This window comes from Ylistrum balloti, unplaced genomic scaffold (genome assembly GCF_031769215.1).
Source record: "Ylistrum balloti isolate Yb309-2 unplaced genomic scaffold, AGI_CSIRO_Ybal_v1 Utg370584, whole genome shotgun sequence".
In the NCBI taxonomy this organism is placed as follows: domain Eukaryota; kingdom Metazoa; phylum Mollusca; class Bivalvia; order Pectinida; family Pectinidae; genus Ylistrum; species Ylistrum balloti.
In genome coordinates, this window is record NW_026782363.1 from 513,821 (window position 1) to 534,643 (window position 20,823).

General features: G+C 35.2%; 1 protein-coding gene across 1 annotated transcript; it reads right to left on the reverse strand.

Annotated features, from left to right (window-relative positions):
• Positions 1-1,392: 1,392 nt before the first annotated feature.
• Positions 1,393-20,144, reverse strand: LOC132556675 (DDB1- and CUL4-associated factor 5-like). The gene is made up of 9 exons (XM_060221108.1): positions 19,862-20,144; positions 16,544-16,687; positions 14,931-14,967; positions 12,706-12,845; positions 11,905-12,034; positions 9,951-10,164; positions 8,425-8,491; positions 8,067-8,185; positions 1,393-6,764 (listed from the first exon to the last, which is right to left on the reverse strand). The coding sequence occupies exons 1-9, from the start codon at positions 20,082-20,084 to the stop codon at positions 5,478-5,480; spliced, it is 2,361 nt and encodes a 786-aa protein (XP_060077091.1). The 5' UTR covers positions 20,085-20,144; the 3' UTR covers positions 1,393-5,477.
• Between the last annotated feature and the right edge of the window lie 679 nt (positions 20,145-20,823).

A 20,823-nucleotide genomic window follows, 5' to 3' on the forward strand; every position in this document is an offset into this window, starting at 1 on the left:
TGTAATCATAGTTTCAGTAATTTTTTTTAATCTGTCTCTGCCGACATTTCCAGACATGCAGCAACAAAATATTGTTTTGTGCCATGAGAAATAATAGTACACATGCGCCAGTACTTTGCTTGTAATGTAGTAATGAAGGTGGGAGTCAATGTTATCAATGCGACTACATATAGTGATAAAAGGTCAGATACCATAAACATGTGTATCTTTATTCTCAAAAATACATTTAATTTATTGGCCACATGCTGATGTCAAAATTATATCTGCTTGTTATCAAGAATGACGCAAAAAAACTGTTTTCCTGACATGTTACTGAAAGATGAAATAAATGCATTGAGTTAAAAAAAATGCATTCATAATCCTGATCAAGCAAAATAAACTGTCTCATAAACTAATTGGTTTGGAGTATCTTGCATTTGTACAATTATGCGATGTGTTTTTCACCTTTGGACCATTATTTATGCTGTTAATCTAAGAAATGAAGACATATCAACTGTCACCAGTGAACTAATTTTTAATTCAAGTTTGTCAAAGTTATTTTAATGTGTCAAAGACAGTCTCAACTACTAGATTAAGGTGCTCAGTCAATGACATTCTCAACTAGTAGATAAAGGTGCTCAGTCAATGACAAGTCTCGACTAGTAAATAAATGTTCTCAGTCAATGACAGTCTCAACTAGTGGATAAAGGTGATCAGTCAATGACAATCTCAACTAGTAGATAAAGGTGCTCAGTCAATGACTGTCTCAACTACTAGATTAAGGTGCTCAGTTAATGACAGTCTCAACTAGTAGATAAAGGTGCTCAGTCCATGACAGTTTCAACTAGTAGATAAAGGTGCTCAGTCAATGACTGTCTCAACTACTAGATTAAGGTGCTCAGTTAATGACAGTCTCAACTAGTAGATAAAGGTGCTCAGTCAATGACTGTCTCAACTACTAGATTAAGGTGCTCAGTTAATGACAGTCTCAACTAGTAGATAAAGTTGCTCAGTCCATGACAGTTTCAACTAGTAGATAAAGGTGCTCAGTCAATGACAGTTTTAACTTCTATATATAGGTGTTACTAATAGATGGAAGTCTGTGTCTCTTCTAAATACAGGTAACTTTACCCACCTGAATTTATACTGTTGTAAGGGAAAAACCTATAATCTCCATCAAAACAAATTGTATCAAAGGGAAATTTAAAATATTGTCATTCAGAGCTACACCCAATAGACATCTGTAAAAAAATTACAAAAGATTTGATGGAATGAAACTGAACTTCTACTATGTGTTTTGATACATAGTAAATGTCTTAGTTTTACCAATTCTTAGGAAATTATTGTTTTTCATCATAACACTGCTCAAATGACTAGCTATTATGAACCCTAAAAGACAATAAACACAACCTGTTATTCTTTACAGTTTTTATTGATGTGCAGATTTCATTTTGATACACGATATCTAAAGATTATCAATTTACATTTGACCTCCTCCATAACAAAGTCACTGAAAGCAATAAACAACATAAATATCTACCCATACATACAACATGTGCTTAGGGTCGGTAGGTGTGAATCTTGGTATCTGATTCCATTATATATGGGTAGGTTCTACAAAGCTTAACATATCACCAAGGTATGTAAATGGCCTTAACAGTTCTATAAGTGCTGTCAATTTGGTTGTTGTAACATATGTCCTAGAAACAATGTTGTTAAGAATGTAGGCTAACTCAAACTAAATTATATGTTTAATGCAAATAATTAATGTAAAATATGTATCAACTGCCACTTCATTTTAATATTTCTAACCAAACTGGAATTGTTTCTAATGGAATTTAATTAAGTTATGCTTAAAAATGTCGTTTTTTCTGTATAAACTATTGTCAGATTTACCCCTTCCAATAAGGTCAAATGGTGTGACCCTGAGGTTATGAAATCCACAATTCTGGGAAAGGACCTTAAGATCCTTCTTCTCATAAAGAGTATAATATTCTACCATATCTTAGTGCTGAGAAGAAGATTTTTAGTCATTTCGGCTCCTTTTTGCCCTGTTCCTGTGGCCCGTTGGAGGTCTGAACCACATGATTACAAATATTAGTTCACCTTCGTAATGCATATACCTAATTATCAAAAATCACCAATGTTTCTTATTTTAAAGGACAGTTGGTCTTACAGATGTACATGGATTAAACTAAAAATAGCATATGTACTTTACAAAATGTAGCTAAACAAGTAACTCAGCTTCACAACAGCAGAACTAGAGGCCCATGGAACATGTATCACTACCCTGGCTATTTCAGATATTCAGTCATTTAAAAAAGAACTGAAATGATGACAAATTTCTGAAATAGTTTTTCTGTTCGGCTCCAGCCTAGTGGTGAAATGGAAATCAAAACCACTGTTTGTAAAAATTGAGTTTCAGTCTCCAAAGAATGCTTCAGACAAGACTTTGACAATATCCTTGTAAGAAGGAAGGATTTTTAAAAGCTTATTACGTTTCTTTTATTGAACCCTTTGTGCCAGGTGGGCTAAAATCATCCAAAAATGCAATTCATTTGTCCTAAAATTAACCTAAAACTCACCTAAAACTCATTTTTTATAAGTCTAAGGAAAAAATCAAAGATGGAAAAAACATTTTTTCAATCATTCAAGCAAGATCAAAGTTAAGTTATGCAATAAATTTGGAAACTAATCATTACAGATAACATATTTACAACAAGAGGCCCAATGGACCTGCATCACTCACCTGGCTAATAAGTCAGATCCACTATTGCTAAGAACTGGTTTAAACCAACCTTGGACAACATCCTTGGACAGAAGAAGGAATTAAAAAAAATATTTGATTTCCCCAATTGAGCCTCATTCCTCTTGCCTCTATTTCTCCTATTGGGCCCCACCCCTTCCTTGCAAGTGGCCAAAATTTACCAGGTGTAGTGAGATTTTAAAGACTTTACTCTATTTCCCACATTAGGCCATGCTCCTTCAGCTGGTCTCAGGGGGCTGAGACCTTTTCCTTGTACAAGATTGATTTCCCTTCACCCAAGAATGCTTCAGACCAAATTTGGACAATATCCATTCAAGATTTTGAAGAATTTGGTAAGTTTCTCCTTTTTGGCCCTGCACCTGAGGCCTCTGGGAGCTGAGAGCCAAAATTTATACAAACTTGGTTGTGCTTCCCTCAAGGATGCTTCAGACCAAATTTGGCCAGTGTATGTTCAGTCTTTCATGACTTGAAGAAATTTTTATAATAAAAAAAGTTAACAGACAGATATTAAATAAAAACCAATTAAATACCTTAAATATATGACACACTACTTCTAGGAGGTACCATTACATTGTGTTCAATGTATTTAACTTAATTAGTCACCAATGGTGCTTTTAAAAGTCTTGGATGAACAAGTTCAAATTTTAAGCTCAATATGACCATGACCATGTACTTACATACTCGGTACACACTTGAAAATGTGAGTTTGTGAGAAGTTATCTTACCATCCTACATATAAATCCTTGAAATATCACCTACTTACTTACATTGAGTCATAATGAGCAAATATGACCTTTAAATTCATTCTGAACTTGGGATTAAAGAAGTGAAACAGTTACAAACACCATGTCTGGTAATGCTGTTAAATTTTATTGCCAGATGAATGGACACACGGAAAACAATATCCTCCCCTGGAATTTTTCAAACAGCACCTATAAGGGAATGATGTCTGCACATCTTCACATCACATCTAGCTTATCATAAACTCAGTGGGCAATTCATAGCCCATATAGCATAGGCATAACAAAAATGGGCAACCCAAAGATTTTTAATAGCAAGGGAACACGGGTGATTATTAGGTATGACATTCATGATAGCATAAACCTAACACAACAGGAGGACTCAGAAATATTCAATAGCAAAAGAATATGGGTGATCATTAGGTGTGGCATTCATGGTAGCATAAACATAACACAAATAAAGGACTCGGAAATATTCAATAGCAAAAGAATATGGGTGGTGATTAGGTATGATATTTAGGGTAGCATAAGCCTAACACAACAGGACTTAGAAATATTCAATAGCAAGAGAATATGGGTGATTATTAGGTGTGACATTCATGATAGCATAAACGTAAGACAACAGGATGACTCAGAAATATTCAACAGCAAGGTACATGTGTGATTATCAAGTGTAACTTCATGGTAACAAAACATAATACAAAAGGATGACTCAGAAATATTCATCAGCAAGGAAACATGGATGATTATTAGGTATGACATTCATGGTAGCATAACCTAACACAAATGGAGGACTCGGAAATATTCAATAGCAAGAGAATATGGGTGATTATTAGGTATGGCGTTCATGATAGCATAAATGTAACACAAAAGGATGACTAAGAAATATTCATCAGCAAGGAAACATGATTGATTATTAGGGATGACATTCATGGTAGCATAAACCTAACACAAATGGAGGACTCGGAAATATTCAATAGCAAGAGAATATGGGTGATTATTAGGTATGGTGTTCATGATAGCATAAATGTAAAACAAAAAGATGACTAAGAAATATTCAATAGCAAGAGAACACCGGTGATTATTAAGTGTGACATTCATGATAACATTAATGTAACACAAAAGGATGACTCAGAAATATTCAATAGCAAAAGAATATTGATGATTATTAGGTATGATATTAATGGTAGCATAAACCTAACACAACAGGAGGACTTGGAAATATTCAATAGCAAGAGAATATAGGTATTTATTAGGTGGTACACTGTACATAAAGATACCTGATGTATTTGTTACAGTTCAAATCTACCAGCAGCAGAAATTGGAGCATTCAATATTACACAGTAGATATTAAATTTGACATGAAAATGATCAGGCATGGGGAAAAAATCTTGAAAACAATCAACAAATATATTAACTACATTTCCTTTTTGACTCTGAGTGTCTAAATTACAGACCATATTTGGGTTGTTTATCGACAGCTGCAATACATACCATAAGCAATAGGCAATTAATGTTTTGATTTCAAACAATCATACTCGCATACAGATGACTGACAGCCAAATATCCCAATTTCTGGAACACTAATATGTCACACTACACAAGCCAACCACACAATATTCATCCAGCAGTAAACCTTCCTCCCTATCTATTACTGTTAAATAAAACAGAAGCTTATTTATAGTTAGTAAGTCTAACCCCCATCCCGACTAGTTATGGACAATATGTTGGGGCTGTGGGCTTAATGAAGGGTAAATACTATTATGGTAAAATCTAAGCTGTCTGGTAACAATTAACATAGTGTAATTTATTTCTGCTTTACATCCTATTAACAGCCAGGGTTAATTGATTTGATCAAATACCTGTGGTATATAAAGCTAAGTCATCAGCAGATTTAGGTAAGGAAAACAAGCATATCTGATACCAAATTTAACAACATAAGGTTACCCAGATGTTAAGGAGACAGTCTTTTACCACAAGTATACAAGTGCTCATAACTCGTCATTATCTGATCCATGTTGACGATACTGTCGCTTAGATGCTTTTGTCCATTTCTTGAATCTTTTGAATTCTGTTAGATTGGAATGACTGCCTCCAGAGCTTTCATTTTCAATATTGCTATTTGTGGCTGTCACCGACATTTTGTCACAAGAGTTTTGTATATGAGAATTAGCTATCATTCCGATCTGAGTGGATGTGGATGGTTGGTTATTAAAGTCTGTTTCATGGAGGTAAGGGCCAAGTTCTGAACCCTCTTTACTTTTACCTGGCACCGATTTACCATTACTAACACCCTGGGTATCATCTTTACACGATCTTTCCCCATCCTCCTTTCCAGCATTGTCAGAACTGTTCTGTTCTGTGCATGGCTTTTTACTGCATGTTTCTGCCACAGAAAGCTCTTCATTACCACTATCATCTGATTCACTATTTAAGATGTTGTTTCTAAGTTGCTGAAGCCTTTTAAGCCTGATCTGAGCTTTCTGTCTTTGTGCTGAAAGCACATTTTCTGGATGGCCAACAGACTGAACAGTGCTACTGGATGTTTTACTTTGTTCTCCATCACTTGATTCAGAACTAGATGATCGAGGCCTTCTTCGTTTCCTCTGTTTATTCTTCAGAGCCTTGCTAGCTTGCCTCTTTACCTCTTTACGTTTTACAATGAGCTCAGAGATGCTTCTCCTAGCATTTCCACTGGTGATAGTTGGTCTCTGTGAGCTTGACTGTGTAGTATTCAAACTTGCATTATCATCTGAAAGGTTTAAGTTTTGATTATCCCCAGATGTGTCTAAGGATGTATCTAATGATATACCAGATGATTGTTCCTCCATGCTACGAGACGTCTGAACAGCAACTACACTTGCAAATGCAATACTGAATGGACTGAATGCTGAATCTTCCTCATAATTGCCATCACTAGTATTATTATTGGTCATACTTCGACTGACACCAGATTCTGATTCTGAACTATTAGACACTTCTGAATGTGACAGCTGGATAATTCGTTCATACAACTCTTGCTCACTACTGGACAGATCATCTTCAGATGAACAGCCTTCAAGCTCACGCTGGACGAGAGAATCAAAGAACGCCATCATACGTGGATCTTCCTCTGTTGAGTGACTAGAGTAATCGTGAGTCATCACGTGACCACTCTGGAGCACCAGGTTGATGTATTCCTCATGTGTATAGACAGATCTCTCCCCAACTGAGAGGGGTGGAGGATCTTCCTCTCCCAGGCCTCCCTCACTGTTAGGCATGTCAAACAGGCTCCAAACCTGAAATATGACACAATGATGTGACTAAACTGAACGGGGATTCAATTAGATTCAATATAGAAACTTGTAGGAACACAAATAATAACTTCAAATCAATATAGTCTTCTACTAACTAGATGATTCTGTAGTTTATGTATTTCAACTTTAACACATGTCACATGTACTTTCATCTTGATGTGCAACAAAACTCAATCTTATCCTTAAATAAATGTTTCTGAAGGACACCACCATATTACTATATTTCAAGCATGATTGGTAACACTTAGTAATCTCCATATAACTTAAGTCTTTTGTGTAAAAATGTAGAAAGTATTAAGGAAGAAAAATATTCTTTAAGTCCTCTTAATATTGTGATTTCACATTCAATATTGATTCCACATTTGTCTGTAAAGAATGAGTTTACTTTCCTGTCTGTAAAGAATGTGTTAACTTTCCTGTCTGTGAAGAATGTGTTAACTTTCCTGTCTGTAAAGATTGTGTTAACTTTCCTGTCTATAAAGAATGTGTTAACTTTCCTGTCTGTAAAGAATGTGTTAACTTTCCTGTCTGTAAAGAATGTGTTAACTTTCCTGTCTGTAAAGAATGTGTTAACTTTCCTGTCTGTAAAGAATGTGTTAACTTTCTGTCTGTAAAGAATGTGTTAACTTTCCTGTCTGTAAAGTTTGTGTTAACTTTCCTGTCTGTAAAGAATGTGTTAACTTTCCTGTCTGTAAAGAATGTGTTAACTTTCCTGTCTGTAAAGTTTGTGTTTACTTTCCTGTCTGTAAAGAATGTGTTAACTTTCCTGTCTGTAAAGAATGTGTTAACTTTCCTGTCTGTAAAGAATGTGTTTACTTTCCTGTCTGTAAAGATGTGTTAACTTTCCTGTCTGTAAAGAATGTGTTTACTTTCCTGTCTGTAAAGATGTGTTAGATTTCTTTTCTGTCTTCAAAGAGTTCATAAGCCAATGGCTTTACAAGGACAGGGGTTACCATACCTTCAATGATGCAGGTGTCACTGTCACTTAACTAAGACAGGTGTCACTGTCCCTTAACTAAGACAGGTGTCACTGTCCTTGCACTGAGACAGAGGTCACTGTCCTTGCACTGAGACAGAGGTCACTGTACTTTAACTAGGACAAGTGTCACTGTATCTTCTCTAAAATAATTATCAAAGTATCATCAGGATCATCACTCAAACAGGTGTCATTTTATATTAAATAAGACTTTTATCAGGTGTCATGTCATTTACTAGGATAAGTGTCACTGTGCCATCACTAGGACAGGTGTTACTATTACTTCTCTCAGACAGGTGTCACTTTACCTTAACAATCTTTTCCACTCCGGAGGAGATGATTAGGTGATTTGCAGGATTGAATCGCACCTGGTTTACAATTGACCTATGACCTTTCAGTATCATATGGGCATCATTCACATATTGTCCTGCAATATTCAAAAGTTTGAGAAACAATGAAACAAAGAATACATGTAAAACAATAAATAAAACCAATCACTTACATGTTATATGCAATATGTATATACATTTCTTCAGCCATTTTGAATGTTTTACACTTTTTTTTCAATTATTTTGTATTATTTTTGTAGTATACCTGTAACAGTCTACAGAACAATTGATTCCCGGAGACAATATAAAAGGACAGAATGGATACCAGCAAACTTACGTTTTGACAGATTTTCTGGAACTTTCCACATGTACAGATTGAAGTCATCAGATCCTGATAAAACATACTGTAAAGAAAACAGAAACATTCTATACTAAAACTGTTTCCTCTTTTCATACGTTAGCATAACCACTTCTTAGTTAACAGTAAATATCGCACAATCAGTGGTATAGCACACTATCTACTACCTAACATTATAGTAAATATCGTACAATCAGTGGTATAGCACACTAGCTACTACCTAACATTATAGTAAATATCGTACAATCAGTGGTATATCACACTAGCTACCACCTAACATTATAGTAAATATCGTACAATCAGTGGTATATCACACTAGCTACTACCTAACATTATAGTAAATATTGTAACAATCAGTGGTATATCACACTAGCTACTACCTAACATTATAGTAAATATTGTAACAATCAGTGGTATAGCACACTAGCTACTACCTAACATTATAGTAAATATCACATAAATAGCAATGATAATCTTTGCCTACATATGAAATTTGAGCAAGATCTATACATTAATTGTCCTGAAATAGTGATAACAAACTTTCAAAGAGAAAATCCAAGATATCAGCCATTTCGTTTTTCTGATCAGTCCCAAAATTAAACCGGCACAACTAGGGACATAGGGAAACCTACATATGACTTATTGTCTTTGCTCTTAATGATCAGAAATTTAAACAGTCTCTGACAGAAAAAGTGATATTCTTAAACTGTGCAATCGAAAATGGCTGCCTGTAGGCCATTTTGTTTTTCTGATAAGTCCCAAAATAAAACGGGCACAATAAGGGACAAAGGGGTACCTGTATAGCAACTTTGAGAAAGAGCTATGCAGTAATTCTCATGAAATAGTGACTACAAACTTTCAAAGTCAAAATCCAAGATGGCTGTCTTTTAGCTTTTTTCTTTTTCTGATCACTTCAAAAATCTAGGGACAAAGGGGAAGCTATTTAGGAAATTTGAGAAAGAGCTATGAAGTAAATCTCAAGAAAAAGCAATATTAAATTCATTGAAAAAATCAAAGATCGCCAATTGTAAGAAATTTGAGAAAGGTCAATTCAGCACTTCTCAAGAAAAAGTGATTACAACAATCATTTATGGACCGACCGATGGACAGACGAAGGGACGGACCAAGGATGCAGGGCGATTTGAAAAAATAAAATAAATCCAACATAGAAATAAAATAAGAAATAAAAAGTAAATGAAAAATTTGTCTTCAAAGAATTTCTTTCAGAAACAAGTCAGTTTGGCGCATCATGAAGTTAATTTCCTGGTTTAGACATCAGAAATCCATAAAATTAGAGCAAAAAATAATGTCAACTCTCAATGTCACATTCCGTTTATTATTACATTAGGAACATGATATTAAGTGGGTTCCAATGTATTGCCAAATTCTCAGTAGACAGAATCTCGCAACATATCCATATCATACTGTATGAATGTTTTTGTTAAATGCTGCATTGAGAGAAATAACTGAAAGGTAATACAAGTAATGTTTAACATTTCTTTTACCTGGTCATTGTCTCCAGCAAATGTACAACTCTTCATGGTGCAGGAATTATAGTATCCACTGTGGTCAAACTCGCACAGAGGCTGTGAACTTGATATGTTATAGAGGACAGGGGGAAGGCGTCGTCGCAGGGCCAGGAGATGCTCACCAGACCGACTAAATCGCACACTCATACAGCTCTGCTGCACATATCCACCTCCATACCGTAGCAGACAGCTAGGGATAGAAATATTGCAATAATCCGTTTACAAAAGACAAGAACTCTACAGTAGTGTCATGTGTAGTCTATAGAGAACATCAAGTAGAACAACCATCAAAGTAACTACATTCTGTAGAGAAGTCCTGTTGATGTTTGTAACTAATTAGCCAATGAACATTTCATTTACTATACAGAAGCATATTTCATAATTCAATTGACAATGACCATGACTTTTGACCTTGAGACTTGAAAAGCAATCCCATGTCAACTTTGTCAGAAAGAAATCAGTGTTCTTGTGATATCTAAACACAAAAATTCTCTAGGAATAAATACTTTTAAAGGAGAAAAGTGAAAACAATCTGTACAAAATGTTCGAAGGAAAACAAGACCGAACAACATATCCGAGAGAGATCTTGGTGACCACCATTGTCGGATCTTTATTTGTTTTTAAAAAGATGGATCTTTTCCCTTTTCTTTTCTTTCCTTTATTTTTCTTCTTAATTAAATAAAATTTTAAAAACCTTCTGAAAAATAGCTATAATAAGCTTTAACTGCCAAATCAGTCAACCCTTCACCATTTCTGTTTTTCTGATCAGTGACAACATCAAACGGGCACAGCTACGGACAACATACATATGATTTGAGAAAGCTCCATCAGTACGGCAAGAAAGTGATAACAAACCTTCGTTGTCAAAATCAAAGATAGCTTGATAGATTAGACCCCAAATCAAACAGGCACAACTGGAGACCATGGGGAAGGTACACATGATATTTGAGAAACATTCATTTAGTAGTTCTCAAGAAATCCCATTAACAAATTTTCATAGTTAATATCCAAGATAGTCACATGCTGACTATTTTGTTTTCTGACTAGTCCACAAATAAGATGATCAGAACAATGGACAAAGAGGAACCTACATATGAAGAGGGATCCATCCAATACTTCTCCTGAATATGCGATAATAAAAATTATCTATGGACAGATGGACCACAGACCATTGATGAAGGGCAGTTTTTATAATACACCATCAATTGATAGTCGGCTAAAAATAATGGCAACATTCTTTCCTTCAATGCCTTACAATAACATCAGGATTTTTTTTCCAGCACAAGCACAATTTTACCAAGGGATATCGAAAATGTTTTGAACCTCATAGCGAATGAACCAGATATTGAAATCAATACTGCTTTATTTTTCAACCTGGTCTCCCTTCCAACAACACACAATTGTCATATGTCCTAGTTTGTCAGTCATTGATACCCAACTGGTAAAACTTTATCATTGTTCACACAACAAGAGACCTTGTGGCCTTGATGGTCACCCGAGATAATCAATATTGAATATAAAGGTTAAAGGATTGTTATTAAGAGTAATAAAACATGGAACTGTATAATTAACAATTTTGGTTCATCTTAGGCCAGGGTAGATTTCTGAATTTCATTGAAATCGAATCGGGGCTTTTTGAGAAGAAGTGGAAAATGTTAAATTGTTAACGGATGCACGCCAGTGTACAACTGTACATACAAGTATTACATACCCAGTGTACAATTGTACATACAAGTATTACATACCCAGTGTACAATTGTACATACAAGTATTACATACCCAGTGTACAACTGTACATACAAGTTTTCCTTACCTGGTATCAAATTGTACAAGCAAGTATTAAACACAGAGTACACATATTTCTTTATTACTATATATGTACAAGATGCTGAAATCAACATTTACACAACTTTATCTCTAGAAATCTTACCTGCGAGGTTTTCGGATATCCCAAAGACCAATGCCTTCCTTTGCGTTTGCTGTTGCTAAAAGACGGGGGTCCACAGGGTTGTACATAACAGCATGCATTGAGGAGGTGTAATTAGCAAGACAAAATGGGTCTGCAGATACAAAAGGAGAAAATATTCAGAAATCATGTGAAGGTACTTTGTCAATTTTTATAGAAGGTACTTTGTCAATTTTTATAGAAGGTACTTTGTCAATTTTTATAGAAGGTACTTTGTCAATTTTTAGAGAAGGTACTTTGTCAATTCTTATAGAAGGTACTTTGTCAATTCTTATAGAAGGTACTTTGTCAATTTTTAGAGAAGGTACTTTGTCAATTTTTATAGAAGGTACTTTGTCAATTTTTAGAGAAGGTACTTTGTCAATTTTTAGAGAAGGTACTTTGTCAATTTTTAGAGAAGGTACTTTGTCAGTTTTTATAGAAGGTACTTTGTCAATTTTCAGAGAAGGTACTTTGTCAATTTTCAGAGAAGGTACTTTGTCAATTTTTATAGAAGGTACTTTGTCAATTTTTAGAGAAGGTACTTTGTCAATTTTTATAAAAAAAATATTGTTTGTGATTTAAAGCTTTTCATGTTTTCAAAATCTTGATAGCCTAGTACTAGTGGGATTTTTTTCAATCAATTAAATCATTGAACATAAATGAAGTTCATGTGCAAATCTTTATATGACATCAGAGATTGTTTGATCCAGTATTAAGTTAGTGAAAACTGGCTTTCATTGTTGATGATGATGGCTAAAAACTAAATAAAGAAAATGATCTAACCACTGCTAGGTGGTTCACGAATGTCATACACAAGGATACGTCCATCATCACATGCGCTAGCAAACACACTGATATTGTTGGGGTCGACACTAAGACTGTACACAGCATCCTCATGTGTAAACACATCCAAAGTATCTCCCCTGTAAAGTAAGGACACTTTTGTAATTCCATGTAATCAAAATCTAGGCAAATATTAACATTAAATTTTGTATTTTCCTGTCAAAATCTTTCAAACATGCTGATCTATTTCTGAAGGACTTTAGTAAAAGGAAACTTGCAAGTGAACTATTCATTAATATACTCACTTTTTCAAAACTTGTTTTAAGATATTGAAATTGCCATACCAATTAACATGAACTGATTTCTAGCTGTATAATACCTTATATCAGGCAGAAACCACCAGAGTATATATATACCTAACTAATAAAAAAAGGTTGTCAAAATTTGTTTTGGCAGCAGCTATGTCAGACTTCAGTGAAATACGGTAGTTGATGGGTCAAAATATTCAGGAAAATATCTGCTTATGGATGTTTAAATGCCATTCAAAATCTGATAGTAACCATTGGCTAGGAACACAGCGTTACAGCGCTGGTGCATGAAGCCTGTATATCATTGAATGGTGTGAAGCGGGATAGCGTTCCACTCATTCTTCTATGTCTGATCCAGTCCTTGTAAGCTGGAGGGCGGATTTCGCCGACATGGTACTCATCCTCCAAGAATATCTCAGATGTGCTCTATTGGGTTCAGATCTGGGATTTTGTAGGCTAATTCAAAAACTTAAAACTTGCTGTAAGTACCCCCTAGTCACATGACTGGTACAGGATGTCGCATTATAATGCTGTGAATGCCGTAAAATGGAAGGATGACTGGTGCTACAGAGGTTTGGGCTGCTTAGTTGGTGATGTTTCAGCCTGTTACGGAGGGTTGGGCTGCTTAGTTGGTGATGTTTCAGCCTGTTACGGAGGGTTGGGCTGCTTAGTTGGTGATGTTTCAGCCTGTTACGGAGGGTTGGGCTGCTTAGTTGGTGATGTTTCAGCCTGTTACGGAGGGTTGGGCTGCTTAGTTGGTGATGTTTCAGCCTGTTACGGAGGGTTGGGCTGCTTAGTTGGTGATGTTTCAGCCTGTTACGGAGGGTTGGGCTGCTTAGTTGGTGATGTTTCAGCCTGTTACGGAGGGTTGGGCTGCTTAGTTGGTGATGTTTCAGCCTGTTACGGAGGGTTGGGCTGCTTAGTTGGTGATGTTTCAGCCTGTTACGGAGGGTTGGGCTGCTTAGTTGGTGATGTTTCAGCCTGTTACGGAGGGTTGGGCTGCTTAGTTGGTGATGTTTCAGCCTGTTACGGAGGGTTGGGCTGCTTATTTGGTGATGTTTCAGCCTGTTACGGAGGGTTGGGCGTCTTTATCTGTCCACCAAGCAAAGTCCTAACTGTTATGGTTGTAAGAAGAAATTGATCCTGATGATGCTGCAGCATTCATACCATCTTCACAGAGGATGGTGAGTCATGGTCAGCTGCTCCAGTCAAATGTTGAAATGATAAATGACATACTTCCTTTTAGCTATACCCTTTGTGTTGCGCTGACTTGGAGCATGCAAATAGCACTTTACCTTTCTTCTTTTGACACTTACAACATTGTGTTTAATGTATACAATTTCTACCCACATGAAGATTTTTTAAGTAATAAAGGTTTTGATAAAGTGCATATCTTTGAAGCGTTTTACAAAATTCAACGGAACAAATCTTGAATAAAGTGAAAGAAATTTGTTCTATGAGACAATCTTTGAATTTTACACCTGACTGACTTCAATAAAAATGTTGGCATCATCTCCGGAGGTTCCTACAAATAAATCATTAACTGAAAATATTGTATAATCAACCAATGTTTGTGTAAGGCCCGGTAACTTGATAACCTTTTTTCATTGTTTAGTATATAAACAGTCTGAAATGAGTCTTAAATCTCAGAAGTTTTTGAGAAGCTTGCCTCCATGCATTGTCTGAATTATCAAATCTTACAAAATATTCACATTATCATAATATCCATTTATCTCTAGCATTCATACCTAAAGCTTTGACCAAAACATCAAAAACATATACATACTATATTAAACAGCATCTTAGTAACATTTCAATGTATATATACCTTTAGTGTCAAAACAGGCAGTGACTGAATCAATTAAACATAAGGTCCTAACAAAACTAAAAAATATGGAAAAGATATGACATACTCACGTTGAAATATCATGCACAATTACTTGCTCATCATTTCCTAAAAAATAATAAAGTAAGAATTAAAGTTGTATAAAGGAAGATCTATAATAATATTATAATAATAATACACTTCCACCACAATAAACTATAAATATATTGTAAAATACCCCTGCGGCCCTGAGGCCTGAAAGTCCCCTGACTGAATCCCAGTTTATCAACACATGGTATCAACTTCTGCTCCTTAATGTAGGAAATTTCTTCTATAGAAATAGGCTGTACATTTGTATAACAAGGAAAGAATTGTACTGGCTATTATTACAAACAATGGGAATGTTATACCAGACTAATCAGACCTCGACATATTCATCAGAAGAGATCCTCCACAACAGGGACATTTCCCCACTATCAGATGATCGTTATTGCTGCTATGATTTTTCCCCCCTTTAGGATCTGTTGAAATTGGCAGTTATAACACTATATCGACATTCTGATGGTAAATCTACAACTCAAATCAGTGTGTGATTATCTTGTTCGGCCATGTCAAGACAGAAAGCCAAATGAGCCTCATGGGTCCATTACACTCAACATCATTTTTCATGCTTAAGCTGGAGTTTCTATTGCTTTTATTGTTGCAAATGTCCAGAACTCAAGACAATTCTGTGAAATTCAACAAGAGTCCCAACAGGCTTGCATAACTTACCTGGCTAATTTAGCTATTCAGCCATTTGATAAAGAATTTGAAACATGACAAACAATTTCTTGTATGATAACCTTATTGGATCCTGGCCTTGTGGTCAAAAAGATACCAGATTCACTATTCATAAAAATTACTACAGACCAAACTTGTAAAGAAGGATTTTTACGAACTTACATTTTCCCAGTTGACCCATCCCTCCCACTCCAGGGGGCCGGGAAGCACTGTTTATAAATACAGAAATGATTCCTCTTTACCCAATAAAACTTGAGACCAAATTAGGGCAAAATCCAATCATTCCGACAGGAGGAGTGGGATGTTAAATAATTTACTCTATTTCCCCTATTGGGCCCCGCCCCTCCAGTCCTAGGAGACTGAGATCCTACATCCTTGCAAGATTGATTCCCTTCATCAATGAATGTTTAGACCAAATTTCGGCAATATCTATTCATTCCTATACAGGAGGAATAGGATATTGGGCTCAGCCCATGGCCCCTGGGGGCTGAAAACCAATTTTTTTATACAAAGTTGGTTCCCCTTTCCCCAAAGGATGCTTTAAACCAAATTTGGTAAAAACTTGTTTAGTTGTTCATAACTACTAATGATTTTTAGTAAAATATTGACAAATGCCGGATGCTGAAGGGACGACAGAGGCTGCACCATGGCATAAGCTCACCATTCCTTTGGACCAGGTGAGCTAAAAAGAGCAGACTTTTTTTGGTAACTTTTAATGTTTTCAAACACTAACTGTACAAACTACACTAAAGCCTTTTGTATTCTTTATATGTCAAATTTAAAAACTGCATGAGACTGCATAGAAATCAAAATCTGTTATTGCCTTGATTGGGAAAAGGCATTTTCTTGAACATGAAATTAAATATTGTTGTCCATGGTAAGTGGATTTTTATAGCTGTTTCAGCTCATGATAAGTATATCTTACCACCAGAAAATATCTTTCTGTTTTCATAATCGAAGGCAAGGCAGAATATGTTGCTGTTGTGTTCACCCTTCATGAAGACTGGTTTGCCAATGTTAGCGAGTGCGCTCTGGACATTCCATAATAAAACACGACGATCATCACCACCTGAAGGAACAGACAAATGAATCAAATATTTCATCTCATAAGTATGTGCTGTAATCCATCAATATTTTACAATACATATGCTGTGGTTTAGTCGCATTCTGAATGTTTTCTGAATGTCCTTTCATAGTTATTCATATGGCATTTTTATGAAAGCTTATAATTAGGCTAAACTTTTGTCTACCTTGGGACGTCATCACAGAAAAGTCAGTAAAACTCTACAGATCAAGTAAAGATTTTTTTTCACATCTATATCCACTTAAGGAAATTTGAGGTGAAAATTTTTTTGAGCAACATCAATCTTTCAAAAAAAAAAAAAAATCAAAATAATGTCAAATGTATCGAAGAACAAGAGTATCAGTGAAACTGATGAATGCTCCCCAAAAACAACTTTAATAGGCACAAAACTTCAACAAAGGGCAATCATTCTGTAAATAAGAGGTTTCAGGCATTAAAATTGGTACACTGCATGATCATTGTATACATTTCATTTTCATCATTCTAGTAATAATGCATCAATTCAAAGTAATATGCTCTGATTCAGAAAATTTTAAGAAAGGGCAATAACTTATTAATGTAGGAGTTGTGAGCTCTTAATTTTGTACAGACCGATGTTCATGACAACATTACAATGGTACAGGTGTAAATCTTTGAACACTAATAATACCTAAGTAATTTAGGTATCAAATTTCTATTACAAAATCAGATAATTTGTCAACCATAATCTGATTAATTTAAGTGATCTTACAAAAGGTTGATGTCATACACACGTGAAAAGAACATTCCAATTTTATGTTTCTATTCAAATATCTCCCTACCAAACGAATATTTGAATATTCATTGCCATCCCTATTTACCACTGTACCTTAAATTAGCATTAGGGTGTGGTTTCATCAACTGGAATCTATATCCCAATATATCAAAATAATGTCTGTCAACACTGGAAAACTTAACATGAGATATGATTACCTTGTAAATTAGATTTCACACTAGGAGTCCAAGTCTAGAATGTTTAAAAAAAAATACAGAACATTTTCACAAAAATTATTTATAATGTCTCCATGAAGTAATGAGTTACACAGAAATAGAAACACTCAAGCCAAATACATCAGTATCCTTGTACACTTATAAAGTAACTTATTGACACCTGTACCAAAATCTTAACATTCTATTTGACATAAGTAGAAAATACTGATTTTCTTCCATAAAATTATTCATTTCAATAGAGAAGTAATAGTTATCCCAAACATTAATCCGCAAACCAAATATCAGTTCCCTAGTACCATTGTATTTAGTGATACCTAGCTTTAAATGCTTGCACCAAAGCCTTAACATCAGATTTGATATTTAAAGGCCCATAGGGCCTGTATTGCTTACCTGATTTAGTTTGCTGAAATTGATTAATTCATACTAAAGAGAATGTATTAAAAACAATTAATTTTATTTCCTCTATTAGTTCCTACCTCTTTAGATTGTTAAGAATTTGTTAAATTTCTCCTATTGGGACCTGCCCCTTCTTACCCCCAGGGGGCGAGCCTCTCCATTTATACAAAATTTGGGCAAGACCCAATCATTCCTAGAGGTAGAGTTGGATTTTAAAGAATTTGCTCTATTTCCCCTATTGTGCCTCGCCCTCCCCCTCCCGTGCTAGAGGGCCGAGACACTCTTTTCACAAAGGATGCTTCAGACTGAATTTGGTGAAAGTCAAGTTTGTTCATGGTTAGTAGTGATTTGTAGAAAAAGTTGACGGACAGACAGATGCTGCAGTCTGACAAGCTCACTGATCCTTTGAAGACCAAAGCCTCATATCTCTACGAGATTTGTAAACTGATGTAAACTGCTCTCAGACTACCAATAGTTGACCCCACAATCTGGGTCAAAAGTTGACAGGCAAAAAATGATGACATCAACAAAATAAATGCGTTTTTGAATGTAATTGATCAATGTTACCAATCATATTTGTGCTTACAGAGAGGAAATGTGTAAATACTGTGGCCAAATTACCCTCAATTTTCTTTGATGTCACAGTATATGAACATGTATCTTGAGGACACATCAGTAGTTGAAAAGCAAAAGTACAAAATGTAAACACAACAGATTTTTACTGTTTTCTAACCACTATTATTCTGTGATATTTGTGTTTATAACCACATTAATTTATGTGATCATTTTTCATGTGAAAAAAACATTTCTTTTCAAAATACTGATGCAAATTACAAAACAGTAATGGCATGAGCTGTTTACAGAAGTGTTATTTATTGGGGTACTACGAGAGAGATTTCACTGCCCCAAGTATGAAGTTCATGTATCAAATACAAGTAGCATAGAGAATAGTGCCCTGAAAAACTCTTAAATGTAGGCCAAAGGTCAAAATGCATCTCCGTCAAAGTGATCTACTTTTAGAACATGACACACTGCTTCCCCATGGTGAACACATGCCCCAGCTATGAAGTTCAAGAAGACAAGAAGTGTATACGTAGGAGATGAGTGGAAGGACAGATGAACAGACACTTCTGCGTGGACTGTCATACAAAGCTATAGATATATGTCATATTAACTGCAGCTTTGTCTGACCATCCATGATTATCTATCACAAACATATTCCTCAGGAGATGATTTAATCACTGTTCACTGTATGGCTACAAAAGACCTTGATTATCCTATTACCTGGCAAACATTGTTGTACCTACAGCAGAATGAACCCAGACTTTTTTTTAATCTTTATATCAAACCATTTGGATAAATCAATTTGTGGAGTAAGTTAATGGGGTCAATTCATAGCAATCTAAAAGTCCGTCCATTGTTCTTGTATATGTGAATAAATTATTTCATGACAACAAAAATCTGTCAGTTTGAAACAATGAAGACTATACTTAACCTCCGGAGGCTTCTAAATTTCTATTTCCCCGTCCGTGACCTCGGAAATTTCATTAATCCTCCTCTAAACTGTATATTTTATTTAAAAGGTGGGGGTTGGGGTGGGGAATTACAATGTACAACATTGAAAATAAAGCATTGGTCAATTGCCTGCAAAATTCATGTTCCTGTTTTCGCTCTGGCATTCAAGAATAAAACATCTGATAGCACACTGATGACGTCAACTTCTAAATGTAAATTTCACATACTCGTGACAAATCTTCAAAATAACAAAATTAGCGTTCCATCGACTTTGTTTACCTGATGCAATCGACTGACCGCCGCCATTGGAGAATTCTATAGCGTTGACACAACCATAGTGTTCTTTTAGATCTTTTCGATACAGTCCGCGAGCACACCGAATCCGATGTCTCATCATAAGCCGCTCTGGTTGTTTACATTTTTTGTCCACTCCGCGACCCGCTACATAAGACAGCGTGCTGTAAACAACCTCCTTTCTACATTTAGACGAACGTCCAGACATCTTAAGGTGTTACCGATGACTAGCACATTTAAAACGATACGATTTTCATCTCACAAGAAACCGTTTTGACAGGTGACATCCATGTTTTCAATTCCGAAGCTGAATAGCTCTCTTCGGTTATTTTCGGAGGAAGTAGATAGTTATCTCCCCTTCTAAGTGTAACATTAACGCTCAAGGTAGGCTAGTCGATTCCTTCAGATTTTATAGGATAAAACTTGACTAAATGACTTATGTTTTAATGGTAGATAAAGTATACATACACCTTAACAAATACATAAAAACACATTTATCACCATGATGCTTTTACTTCTAAGACAACATGTAGATATATAGTTATAAACGTCAGCTCCAGTCAGACAATTTTACGGAATTAAACATTTTGTTCGGTTAATTATCTTATAAAACACGGTCAATAATATACATATCGCATAAAAATAATTGAAATGAACAATTAAATGCATAAATTTCCTTAAAATTTTATATGTTTTGGTAATTTAAACATAATTGTCCATTTTGCTGTCAAATCTGTTCTCTTTTAACTGACAAAATTGGCCGAAATCCATGCTTTTCCTTTTATTTTTCAGTTTTTATGGAATAATTATCCAATTTTCCAATTTCTTTTCAGACGTTGACATAAATACATTAAAATAAACAAATAAAAAGCACATATCACCATGATCGAATATAATACCGGAAGGCCTCGTATTTCTCCATTACCTATGTTCAGCTCTCGGTTATC